The sequence below is a fragment of the Antechinus flavipes genome, chromosome 3 (genome assembly GCF_016432865.1).
Source record: "Antechinus flavipes isolate AdamAnt ecotype Samford, QLD, Australia chromosome 3, AdamAnt_v2, whole genome shotgun sequence".
Classification (NCBI taxonomy): domain Eukaryota; kingdom Metazoa; phylum Chordata; class Mammalia; order Dasyuromorphia; family Dasyuridae; genus Antechinus; species Antechinus flavipes.
This window is the reverse complement of record NC_067400.1, coordinates 328811342-328825635: the sequence shown is the minus strand read 5'-3', so window position 1 is coordinate 328825635 and position 14294 is coordinate 328811342. Positions and strand designations below refer to the sequence as shown.

The 14294-nt window shown below is 35.9% G+C and overlaps 1 protein-coding gene across 1 annotated transcript in view; it reads right to left on the bottom strand.

Moving 5' to 3' along the window:
* Window positions 1–6149, bottom strand: part of IL20RB (interleukin 20 receptor subunit beta) — a 31401-nt gene extending 25252 nt beyond the window's left edge. Inside the window, exon 1 of the mRNA XM_051985607.1 lies at window positions 5930–6149. Coding sequence (XP_051841567.1) covers window positions 5930–6002 — 73 coding nt within the window. The 5' untranslated portion in view covers window positions 6003–6149. The remainder of the gene's footprint in view (window positions 1–5929) is intronic.
* Between the last annotated feature and the right edge of the window lie 8145 nt (window positions 6150–14294).

Here is a 14294-nt window from a genome sequence, read left to right as displayed (position 1 = left end):
TCCCTCCTTTATATCACGGTTTCTCAAAATCCCACTGCCACCTCTGCATTCTACTAGGCAGGTCTGATTATGATACCCCCAGCCATTCCATTTCTCCTTTGAAACTGACTTAGTTCTTCCTATTTTACTCTTACTATGACTTTTTCCTAGATAATTTTATTTTGTACTTATATTCCCTAATCACACTCTAAACTAATCTATCATCTTTACCAATACTGTGAATAATTTCTCTTTAAACAAGTTGCAATATCTCCTATGTTAACTGATTCGTAAAGAAAAGAATATAGCTTGAAGTCTTGGCTGTAATGGAATAAACTCCACAGAGATGGTATAACATTAATGATTCTTTTTCTCCTCATCTTTAACAACAGCAACAGTGAATAGAGCACTGGGATCAAGAAGACCCGAGTTCACCTACAATCTCAAACTCTTATTGATTGTGTGAGCCTGGGCAATTTTCTTAACCTGTCTTTGCCTCAATTTTATCAACTGTGAAAAGGAGATTATAACAGCACCTACCTCCCAGCATTATTGTGAAGATTAAATGATACTATTTGTAACCACAATTAACACAGGATCTGGTATACAATAGATATGTTTAAATGTTTTTTTCCTTCCTGTTCTCTTTACTTCCTTCTTCATAATTCTTCCAAAATAAACTCATTTTTTTTTTCTGTTGATCTAAAACTGATGATAAATTACTTAATTTCTGGGATTTAGGATCCCAGATTTAGAAATGGAAAGGGAATTTAGGAATCATCAAGTTCAACCTCTTCATTTTTCACATGGAAAAAAACCAGTCTGAGGTGTAGAGTGACATCCACTGTCACATGTGTAGGCACTAGAATGATGAAACTAAGTCCTCCAATTCCAAATCACAGCACAATCCTATCTCCCTTTGATTATTTAAAATGCATGCTTAGTCATTCATTATGATTGAATTGATAATAAAATTCTCTAAGAGATAATTTCTTGCTTCTATATTCAGTGAAAAAATTCTAGCCACAAATTTTCCCCAAAGGAAATATTGGATTACAACAGTCCCTCTCTTCTTTGGTAACCTGTATGAAAGGTAAAATAAAAACAAACAAACAAACAAACAAAAACCAGTAGTAAGATTAGTAGGTGCCTCCCCACCCCCTTTTTTCTCTCTTCTTCACTCTTTCAACTTCTTCTCATTAGACCTCTTTATAAGTGACTTGCTCAGGATCACACCCTAGTAAGCATCAAGTCTTGGAGGCCAAATTTGAACTTAGATTCTCCTGACTACAGAACTGGTGTGCTATGCACTGTGCAATTTAGCTGCTCCTCTATTTATCTTTCAAGACTATTATGAGCACTTTCATTCTCCATGGACTTCACCAAAGCCAGAAAGATAGTTTTTAGAGCTCTGTCTCTCTACACTTTCCAAAGTCTGCTTCTATTATTACTACTCCTGAAGTTCTCCTTTTTCCATAAAGTTCTTCAAATCCCTGGTATGAACCAGATTCCTCTTTCTCTCCTCCCTCCTGATCCTGATCCTCCCTCAATGATGACCACATTGGCATCTCAGAATTCATCACACACTCACACATTTAAAGATTATCTATTAAATTAGGCATGGACCCATACTTAACACCATATACCAAGATAAGATCAAAATGGGTCCATGATCTAGGCATAAAGAATGAGATTATAAATAAATTAGAGGAACATAGGATAGTTTATCTCTCAGACTTGTGGAGGAGAAAGAAATTTATGACCAAAGATGAACTAGAGACCATTACTGATCACAAAATAGAAAATTTTGATTACATCAAATTAAAAAGCCTTTGTACAAATAAAACTAATGCAAACAAGATTAGAAGGGAAGCAACAAACTGGGAAAACATCTTCACAGTTAAAGGTTCTGATAAAGGCTTCATTTCCAAAATATATAGAGAACTGACTCAAATTTATAAGAAATCAAACCATTCTCCAATTGATAAATGGTCAAAGGATATGAACAGACAATTTTCAGAAGATGAAATTGAAACTATTACCACTCATATGAAAGTGTTCCAAATCATTATTGATCAGAGAAATGCAAATTAAGACAACTCTGAGATACTACTACACACCTGTCAGACTGGCTAAGATGACAGGAAAAAATAATGATGAATGTTGGAGGGGATGCGGGAAAACGGGGACACTGATGCATTGTTGGTGGAGTTGTGAACGAATCCAACCATTCTGGAGAGCAATCTGGAATTATGCCCAAAAAGTTATCAAATTGTGCATACCCTTTGATCCAGCAGTGTTTCTATTGGGCTTATATCCCAAAAAAATACTAAAGAAGGGAAAGGGACCTGCATGTGCCAAAATGTTTGTGGCTGCCCTGTTTGTAGTGGCTAGAAACTGGAAAATGAATGGATGCCCATCAATTGGAGAATGGCTGGGTAAATTGTGGTATATGAATGTTATGGAATATTATTGTTCTGTAAGCAATGACCAGCAGGATGAATACAGAGAGGACTGGCGAGACATACATGAACTGATGCTAAGTGAAATGAGCAGAACCAGGAGATCATTATACACTTCGACAACGATATTGTATGAGGACATATTTTGATGGAAGTGGATTTCTTTGACAAAGAGACCTGAGTTTCAATTGATAAATGATGGACAGAAGCAGCTACACCCAAAGAAAGAACACTGGGAAACCAATGTGAACTATCTGCATTTTTGTTTTTCTTCCCGGGTTATTTATACCTTCTGAATCCAATTCTCCCTGTGCAACAAGAGAACTGTTCGGTTCTGCAAACATATATTGTATCTAGGATATACTGCAACATATCTAACATATATAGGACTGCTTGCCATCTAGCATCTAGCCTCCCATCTAGGGGAGGGGGTAGAGGGAGGGAGGGGAAAAATCGGAACAGAAACGAGTGCAAGGGATAATGTTGTAAAAAAAAATTGCCCTGGCATGGATTCTGTCAATATAAAGTAATTATTAAATAAAAATTTTAAAATAAATAAATAAAGATTATCTATTGTGTGTTACAGTAAACCACATTGAGAGAGATCCAACCATCTCCCAAAGTAACCCATCTCAAGGTAATGAACTTACTTTGGCCTTAAAAAAAAATAAAACCCATGGTTATTTCACTATTATACAAACCTGCTTTTTAATCCTAAAAAAGTAGTTTTAAAAATAATTCATATATACATAGTGTTTTATCTAAATTTTAAAAATTCTTTCACTAAGATAAACAAATAGTTTAATCTAAATTTATGAATACTGTGGCAGTTTAGTGTTAGCAGAAGCTTTGAGATCATTAGAGAACAGAATGAAAGCATATAACCACAGCATCATTGATTCTCCTCAGCCATAACATCCTTTCCTCTCTCATAACATCCGTGTAGATGACATTTCAGAAGCAGACAGATCAGAAAAGATCTTGAAAGCAAAAGTTTTGTTCATATTTCATAATTGTTCATAAGTTGTAGGACTTCAATGGGCCAAAAGAAATGGACTAACTAGAATGTAATGAAATTTCTTGAAAATGCTATTATAGGGGCAATGGGCAGCTGACAATATGAGTGACTGAAACACCGGATGTGATGATAACATTAAGTTGCAATGCTGCATACAATTTCTAATACCAGACAAAATAATTTGTTAATGTTTGTAAAGGACTACATGTTATGGGGCATATAAAGGAATGGAAAATAGATCATTTGCTTCAGGGAATCTGTGCTTTATTTGGGAAGAGTTAAATGAAGTGATTCACAGAACAGAATGCAGATACAGATGATAAACATTACAAAGTTTTATCCTTGCCAGAAAACAGTATCACAGAAAAAATGCTGAAGTCCTAAAACTTGAGCTCTGACCAATTTCTGATGTTAATTAGCCACATGACCTTGGGAAACCATTTCCTAATGTTAAAAATGGGGGAGCAGACTAATTCCTTTTTCAGATCTATGAGTCTTAAATTCCATGGCTTATATATTGTCATACTTTAAATGAAGTTTATTACAGTTTCACAAGTTAGAAACTTTTTAACTGAATAAGTTGAGAAGGATACACACATATGCATACCTATTATATGTATGTATGTGTATATACTGAATTTCTGACACTAGTGCCATATTTCTTGTTTCCTCCTTCACAAAATCAACCACCCAAGAAGTATGTATTGAGAATATCCTGTGAAAGATATCAAAGAAGCATGGGTATTCCCAGAAGGAATTTATAATCTGGGTTGACAGATATATAAAACGTTGTCTGTAATAGAGGAAAAAGCACTAAACTTGCTTGGAATCAGGAAACTAAAATTTGAATCCTCACTCAAGCACTTATTAATGTATGATCCTGGACTACTTACCTTTTCCCTCTCTGAGTCTCTGGAGTAGTATTCATTTTATTTTACTATCTGCCTCAGACAGTTGTTAGTAAAGCACAATATCCTTTAAAATGTTATACAAATATGATGCATTATTAATACTAAGCTAGTATTCAATAAGTAGGCAATTAGGTGGGTCATTGCATGTGGCTCTGAGACTAGAGTCAGGAAGTTTAAAACCTCAAACACTTAGTAATTATGTGAACCTGGGCAAGTCAATGAACTAGTGTTTTCTTTAATCCACTGGGGAAGAAAAATGGCAACCAGTATCTCTAGCAAAAAGAGGTGAACATGACTGAACACGAAAATGTAATTTATATTATATTGCTATGTTTTTAATTTGAATGTTATGAATTAAATATTCATATAGATAAAAAGTACTATTGAAGTTTAGGAAAAAGAATTTGTGAAGACTAAAAGAGAAAGCTTCATGGAGAAGAATGTATTTGAACTAGGCAATGAAGGATCCAGAGAGTAAAAAGGAAATAAGGAAAACATTCTAGACAATGAATGACAAAAGCCGAGATAAGAAGGGGGAAATGGTATACCATGTGCTCAGAACTGTGAGGAGTCCAGAGTTTGAAGTTTCATTTGAAGAAATAAGGTTGACAAGGATTGGGCCAGATTATGAATGGTCCTGGAGAGCTTAGACTGGATGTCATAGTCAACAAAGAGTAACTGTCCATTTTGAGCAAGGATATAGTAGGACAAAATGATATTTAAATTCTTAAGGGAAAAAAAATTGTCTAAAGGTTACAAATGGTACCATTTCTGAAGTGCTGTCCCACATAAGCCCTGAGATTGTCCTTATTTCAAAGGAAATAAAAACATTCTGTTACAGGTTCAAGTCAACACTGAAAAGGCAAATTTAAAGAAAGAAACCCCTCTTAAGCAAGTTATGACATGAAAACTAATCTAAGACAATTGAGTCTAGGATTTTGGAATGATGAAACAAGCAGAAACAAGCAAACCAGAGCATGTCAAGAAAGTCTGTAGAAAGCTCTGTTGCTGAGAAAATTCCTTCCAACTAAATTTTTTTTTTAATATTACATTTCTTCCCCATTGCTTTTTATGTAATGATCAGACTTTGTGAGAGAAATCATTTCTTAGATGGTATGGAACTAGTTTCACGCTAATTAGTTGCTCCTCCCTATTTATTTATAAAACCCATAGCATGTTCTCCTTGAAGCACATATGTTCCCTGGAATGAAGCCTCCAGAGCATATACATTTTAAGATTTAGAAACTGGAAAGCAAGAAAGAAAAAAAAGCAAAACTTGGTAAGATTCCTTCAACCTTTAGAACTCCTGATTTATGCCATAAGCATCTTCTCCTTTAATCATTTTTACCTTTCTAGCTTGCCAGATAGAAATTAGAAAATGAACAGAATTTGGAATTAAATTCCTTTTTACCTTTTGAGAGTATTTTGTGTTATTATTTTTAAAACATAGATACAAGACTTTTTTGGTTACCTTCATGTCAAGCATTCAAACCCAAGGAAAGGTATCTTGCTTTGTTTCTCCCCCCACATTCTCAGACCCCAAATACCCACTAGGTTACCTGTGAGCAAAGGTGGAATCAAGGTACAGAGAAGCCACACACCCAGGTAAGCCGATGCTTCTTTCAGAACCATTCTGTGGGTCCAGTCTTAGCTTGGCTCTGAATGGTCTTTTCTCAGATTGAGCGTCTTTTCTTGTGTAGCCATTTTTGGTGCAGTGTACAGATTTCTGAAGAAAAGCTTGGAATTTTGGTGATGTCCAAACTGTTCTACTAAGAAACATCAGACTGGTGTAACAAGACCAAGTACTATACCTCCCACTTCTTAGTCATGTAGTCATATTTCATTAAGGGGAGTGGTTAGAAGGAGTTCCAGACCAACTCAGCCCAAGCCTGTTTGGTGAATTCCACATTTGCAATTCAGCCAGAGACTCCCCAAGTTGTACCCTTTTTATATAAAAGTTTTTTTTTTAATTATGAATTTCTCCTGATAAAAAGTAATTTCCAACCCTATATTTAGCACCCTTTTTCCTTTCCAATTGCAGGCAATGGAAACACATCATACTTTCTTATATATTCTAATAACCATAATCAATAAGATTTACAGTCAAAGAACACAAGTTCAAATCCCAAGTTTGCCACTTAGAAACTATGTGACCATGACTTACTCTGGCCTCAGTCTGTTAGGTGAGCTTCTAAAGTCACTTCTAGCTCCAAATCTATAATCTAAGAAAGTATGGTCCTTCCCAATGCCACCTTGAGTGCATTTCAATCAAGGGAGGACACTGAAAAAGGAAAATGGAAGAGGGTAAACATTAGAAATCAGAAGGAAAAAATTCAAGTTTTACATACTATCTCTCTGTACTATTAACTCCTTGAATTACATAAACTCTTAGAATACTTCAGATCAAAAGCCTCTAATCTGAATACTTCATTTTACAGAAAAGGAAATTAAAGCTGGGAAAACTCAAAAGGAAATTAATAAGGCAAGGGAATAAGCATTTATATGGTACCTATTGTATGCCAGGTATTGTACAAAACATTTTACAAATATTTTCTGAATTAACCAACTGGTGAAGTAGATACTGTAATTATCTCTGTATATAATTGAGGAAACTGAGGCAAAAAGAGGAAAAGGGATTTGTCCAATCCTGGACAGTGATTGAGGCTGTATTAGAACTCAGATCCTTCTATCTCTAGGTTCAGCCTTTTCTCACCTACCTGCCAATTAATCGGTAAAATGATTTGGCCCCAGATCACATTTAGTAACAGAGCTGGACTAGATCCCATATCTCCTGATTCCCACTCAGTATTGGCTTTTTCTACTACATTTAAATATACTCCTTTAAAAATGTCATTTTTCATTTCTCCTGTCTCTAATGAAAATAAGAAATCAATCAATTAAATCAACACTGCAAATGTACATTTAAAGTATTTATTATATGTAAATATACATTGATCATCAGTGATTTATAAGATATAGTATAAATGATTAGAGAAATACAGATTAAGACAATTCTGAGGTCTTTCTCACCTATCAGATTGGCTAAAATGACAGGAAAGGATAACGTGATGATCACTGTGATTGACTTGGCTCTTTTTAATAGTGAGGTGATTCAAAGAAATTGCAATAGATGTGATGGAAAGTACCATACATAGCCAGAGAGAGAACTAAGTAGATTGAATGAATTTCCTCCCAAAGACGGCAAGTAATGTGATATTGGTTAAATATCAGTTTAATTGGAGTCCAGCTGCAGTCTACTCTCACATACACCCAAACCTAGTTCAAAAACTTACAGAAGTAGATCAAATGTTACTTTGAATCAGATCATTTTGGGAGCACTGAAAACTTGTAGTTTCCCAACCTGTGTCTGAAATCCTGGATTTCTCAAGAAAGCACCAGTAGGACCATCCCAAATCTTCCCTCCTTGTGGCAGAACCCAGCTCTCACATCAAATCTGAAGTCAAAATGTTGGCTGGAAAAATGGTCAGAGCAGGTATTCTCAAGGGCCAAACCAAGAAGAAGAGAGAGTCTCCAAAATATCTATAAGCAATGACTCAGAGGAAAAAGAAAAGGAGAGAAGGAAGGAAGGAAGGAAGGAAGGAAGGAAGGAAGGAAGGAAGGAAGGAAGGAAGGAAGGAAGGAAGGAACGGTGAGGGATTGAAAATCCTATCCAAAAATGACTACTCAGAGACTTCTGGAAGTAAAAAGCAGAAAAGTTGTTTATTTAATAAATTCTCATGAGAATGAACAATTCCACTATGAGGAGGGAAAGAGAGAGCTCACAGTAGAGGGGCTAAAGAACTAGGAAAACATATACAGTTTTTATAGATTTTAGTTACAAAGGATTACATCATGGGTTGGGGAACATTAAGAGATAGGTGCCCTCCCTCCCCTTTAATTGAATGTTTTTGGTGCCAAAAACAGCAGATTCCCTGGTTCCGGAAGGAACCATACGTCAGGCAACTAGTTGTCTAAACACTGATAATTTGAACAGTGATAAAGGTCATCATTTTAGGTTAAATACATATATCTAGAATCTAAGTAAATATTGGCTAATACTCAACATACTTATGCAGGTCACAGAGACCTAGAGAAAATAAAATACAGAAAAGGAATTTAAATATTCTTGGAAGTTCTTCACTTTATCTCTACTCTACACAGAAGGAAGGAAAGAAAGGAAGGAAGGAAGAAGGAAGGAAGGAAGGAAGGAAGGAAGGAAGGAAGGAAGGAAGGAAGGAAGGAAGGAAGGAAGGAAGGAAGGAAGAAGTGGGAGGGGGAAGGAAGGGAGGAAAGAGGGATGGAAGAAGGAAGAAAGAAAAAGAAAGAAGAAAGAAGCAGCATACTTCAATCTTCATTCAAACAATAACAGTTTTTTCTCTGGAGGTGGCTAGTATGTTTCATCATAACTCCTTTCGGATTCTCTTGGATGATTATTTTGCTGAAAATAATTGTTATGCATTGTACAATATTGCCATTACTGTGTTAAACAATAACTTTTTAAAGCCACTAGAGACATGACTGCTTTTCAGCCATTTAGCCCCTAGAAGTTCCCTCTTCACACTTTGTTTTGCTAGGACCTTGATATTCCATTTTTATTGTGTTTTTTCCAAGAAAAATTTCTAAGTTTCTCTTTGATGTTTGTTTGTTTGTTTTACTTCTCAGACACTAGCTGTATGACTCTGAACTAATCACTTAACCCTTGTTTAAATTTCCTTAACTAAATAAAAATATAATCATAACAGCATCTACCTCTCAAGATTGTTGTGAGGATCAAATGAGATAACATTTGTAAAAAGTGCTAATCACTTAATAAATGCTTATTTTATTCTTTTCTTCAAAAGCATGTCTCTTAATTGATGCTTCACTGGAATCTGTGAACTGATTTTAAGTATCCATTTTTTAAAAGGAGAGGGATTGAATATTGCTACTTATTTTTCCAGGATGTCATTGCTGCTCACATTGACAAGTTTTCTTTTTTCATTAAATTTTTGAAGTTATTTTGGTTTTCAAACGTTTGGGCTTTTACCTTCAAATAAAATGCCTACACTTACTGGAAATTGATTCAAGAACAAACACATTTGCCCCACTCCTTTAAATATGCTCTATTCAATTTGGAACTATGCCCAAAGGGCTATCAAATTGTGCATATCTTTTGACCCAGCAGTTTCTCTACTGAGTCTGTATCCCAAAAAGATTATAAAAAGGGGGAAAGGATCCACATGTGCAAAAATGTTTGTGGCAGCCCTTTTAGAAGTGGCAAGAAACTGGAAACTGAGTGGATGCCCATCAGCTGGAGAATGGCTGAATAAGTTAGTGTATATGAATGTTATGGAATATTATTGTTCTGTAAGAAATGACCAGTAGGATGATTAAAGCAAATCCTGGAAAGACTTACATGAACTGATGCTGAGTGAAATGAACAGAACCAGGTGATCATTGTACAGGACAACATCAATATTATACAATGATCAATTCTGATGGGACACAGCTCTCTTCAACAATAAGGTGATTCAAAGAAGTTCCAATGATCTTGTGATGATGCAAGCCCCATCTACACACAGAGAGAGGACTGTGGGAACTGAATATGGATTACAACATAACATACTCACTCTTTTTGTTGTTGTTCATTTGCATTTTCTTTTATTTTTTCTTTTTTTCTTTTTATTTGATTTGATTTTTCTTGTGCAGCAAGATAATGCATATATTGGATTTAACCTATACTTCTACCATGTTTAACATATATTGGATTACTTGCCATCTGGGGGGGAAGAAAAGGGGGAAATAGGAATACAAGGCTTTGCAAGGGTTAATGTTGAAGAATTATCCATGTATGTGTTTTGGAAAATAAAAAGCTTTATAAAAAATAATAAATAAATATGCTCTATCAAAACTTCTTCAGGCCTTTTTTGTTTGTTTGTTTGCTTGTATTTTTGTAGGAGAAAATGTGGCAAGATCCAGATTATGCTTTTGATATTTGATTTCCTTTTTTTTTTTTTTTTTTTTGGCAATTTGAAGAATTTTTTTGTCTTTTTTGCTACAATTTTTAAAGGTGTTTTCTTCAGATAATTTATATTTTTCCTTTCTCAAACTCTCTTGCAAAGTTCTCATTTTCTTTTCCCATTTTTCTTCTAACTCTCTTTTAAGATCCTTTTTTAATTCTTCAAAGACAGGACTTCCGGCCAAGATGGCGGAGAGGAAATACACTTCTGTGTAACCTCCGTGTTTTTCTCTCACTATTCATTTCATTTCATGCCTCTGAATTAATGCTTGACTGAAAAAAAAAAACATACAATTACTTACCAAGAGAAACCATCCTTGAGACTCGTCAAGAAAGGTCTGTTTTTGCGCGAGGGCGGGGACGGTATTTGGAAGCAGTCTGCGGGCAGCAGCTGCGGCCAGAGCACAGATAGCAGCTCAGAACCGGGTAGAGCGGAGAGGGGGTGGGGCGCGATCGCAGCCGTCTCTGCGGGGAGAGCTTTGCTACAGGAGCAAGTCAGCAGCCCAGCAGAGAAGCTAAAAACACCGGGGGTGAAGAATACAACCCCAAACAGCTGGAGTCTCTCGGGACCTGGCCACCCCTCCCCCACAGTGTCTCAGCGCGCAGGCGCCATAGCACAGTAGGACCCGTGCCTCATGAATACCCTGCCCCTCCCCCAAAGAAAGCAGCCTCCATTCAAGGGGTTTTTTTCCTTCTGTTTCTTTGATAGTTTGTCTTTGATAAATAGACAGAATGAGCAAGAAACTGAAAAAGAATTTAACCCTGGACAGCTTTTATACAGATAAAGAGCAGACTCCAAATCCTGAGGAGACTAAAAACAAACAGTCCCCAGGTGAATCCCCAAAGGAGGAGATCGTATGTTCCTCAGCACAGATGAATCTCATGGAGGAAATGAAAAAGGCTCTCACAAGGGAGCTAGAAGAAAAATGGGAAAAGGAGAGGGAGGCTTGGCAAAAGGGGAAGGAGGCTTTGCAAAAGGAGAGGGAGACTTGGCAAAAGGAGAGGGAGGCTCTGCATAAGGAGAGGGAGGCTTGGCAAAAGAGCCTGGAGAAGTCAGTTAAAGAGAGAATGGATAAAGAAACCAAATCCTTGAAAAATAGGATTGGTGAACTGGAAAACAAAATTGGCGAAATGGAAAAAAATTCCACAGAACAAAAGAACTCAATTGGACAATTAGAAAAAGATCATAATTCTTCAAAGACAGCCTTGTGAAATGGGAACCAACTCATATCATCCTTTGGAGTTTCATCAAGAGATATTTTGCCTTTAGTGTACTCAGGATTTAAGTCTCTTCTCTGTCTCCATAAAAGCTATCTATGGTCAAAGTTCTTTTGGCCTGCTCACTTTTTTTTTTTTAAAGATTAAGACCTGCTCCTAAGGCAAAGGGGAGATTGTCCCAAATTTCCTCTACAGGTGACAGTGGCTTTAGGCTACCCTGGGATGGTGCTGAGTGACTTCCAGTGATGGATAACCATGGCAAGGACCCAAATTATTCTGGGGTTCAGAGACTCATTATTTCATCTGTCACCTGCTGGGTGTGAAGTACCTCAGAATTGTTTTATTTTGCATTTCTTCAATTTTGAGTGATTTAGAGAAAATTTTAATATAGCTATGATTGACAGAAAAAGAGAGTGACAAATGCTGGAGAGATTGTGAGTAAATGAGAAGAAGACATCAAAGCCTGAATCAATCCAACTGATTATAAAACTGTGTGTATTCTTTTGACCTAGAAATACTGCTATTAGAATCCATTTCTTGAAGAGATCAAAAGAAAAATAAAAGGACTCAATTTACAAAAATATTGGTAGTGACTCTTTTTTTTGTGATTGCAAAAAAAAATATTGAAACCTGAGGAGATATCCATTAACTAAATGGCTGAACAATGGAATACTATTGTGTTATAAGAAATGGTAAAGGGGGTACTTTTAGAAAAACCTGGGAAGATTTATATTAACTGATAAAGTGATGTAAGCAGAACCAGAAAAACAATGTACATAGTAACAGCAATACTAAAATTATAATCAAGTGTGAAAGACTTAGTAACTCTGATCAATGCAATGATTCATGATAATCCCAAAGACTCATAATAAAAAATGCTTTCTAATAATTGTGGAAATATGTTTAGAAGAATTGCACATGTTTAACATATTAGGTTACTTGTTGTCTAGGGAAGGGAAATGGGTCAAAGGGAAGGAAAAAATTTACAACAAGGTTTTGCAAGGGTGAATGTTGAAAATTATCTTTGCATGTATTACGAAAATAAAAAGCTATTGTTAAAATGATTTTAAAAAATTAAAAAATTATTGGGGCCTACAGTGCTATCACTCTTAAAATTCATCTTGGGGTTCTATTCATTTCACTTTGCATCAGTTCACGTTAAATCTTGTTAGGTTTCTCTGAAATCATCTCTGCCATCATTTCTTACAGCAGAACAGTACTCCATCACATCCAGATATCACAACTTATTCACCATTTCCTAATTTACAGACACCCCTTCAGATTGAGTCTTTTTTTTGTTTTCCTTTTTTATAGTACCTTATTTTTTCCATTACATGTAAAGATGATTTGTTTTTTTTAATAAAGTTTTTTTTTCAAAACATGTGCATAGATGGTTTTTCAACATTCACCCATGCAAAATCTTATGTACCAAATTTTTTTCTCCCTTCCTTTCTCCACCTTCTCCCCTAGATGGCAAATAATCCAATATATGTTAAACATGTAATTTTTTTATACATATTTCCACAAATATCATGCTGCATAAGAAAAATCAAATCAAACAGGAAAAAAAAATGAGAAAGAATACAAAATGCAAGCAAACAACAACAAAAAGAGTAGAAATGCTATGTTGTGATACACAGTCAGTTCCCACAGTCCTCTGTCTGGGTGCAGATGGCTCTCTCCATCACACGTCTATTGGAATTGGCCTGAATCACCTCGCTGTTGAAAAGAGCCAAGTCCATCACATTTGGTCATCATATAATCTTGTTACTGTGTACAATGCTCTCTTAGTTCTACTCCCTTCATTTTACATCAGTTCATTTAAGTTTCTCCAGGACTTTCTGAAATCATCCTGTTAATCACTTCTTATAGAACAATAATATTCCATAACATTCATATACCATAACTTATTCAGTCATTCTCCAACTGATGGGCATCCACTCATCATGGGCCTCTAGTTTCCAATTTCTTGCCACTACAAAAAAAAGTCTGCTATAAACATTTTTGCATATGTGGTCATAAAGACAATCTTAAGCATTCACTTTTTATAAAATTTTGCTTTCCACATTTTTTCCCTTTCTTTCTGATTCCCATTCTTTGACATCTCAAAATGATCTATAAATAATTTTGTAAAACCTTATTTAGGATTTGTTTGCTTAGAACTAATTCCTTAACTATCTTCCCTCTAATTCCCCCTCCCTCACCTTTTCCCTTTCCCCTCCTCTTTCCCTAGTGAGTGAAAAGCATTTCTGTACCAAATTAACTCAATGTGTGTATTCTTTCCTCTTTTGACTACTTCAGAGGAGAGTAATCTTTATTCAAGAAACATCGTTTTTCAAAATTGATGAGGAGGGAAAGGCGGGATATTACAGGTAAGATAGAGAGCATCATCTCTCCGTCCAACACCCCTTCCATTAAAAGACCCTAGTCCTGCAATAAGGACAGCCTCTTCTCACTCTTATGTTGGGCAGGATAGAGGCCCAAGAGAGCATTAACAAAAAATTGCAGATACAGCAAAAGCCAGATTAAGTTCAGCATTAATGTGTCCACCTTAAAGAATTCATATTGTGAGGAGATCCAAAATCAATTCTGCACCAGGAAGCCATGAAGGTGGTAGGCAGAGTCATTCTGACCTGACATCTCCATCACTGACTATATTACCACCGAATACATCCACAAATGCAAGTAGTACCTTTCCCAACTACTAC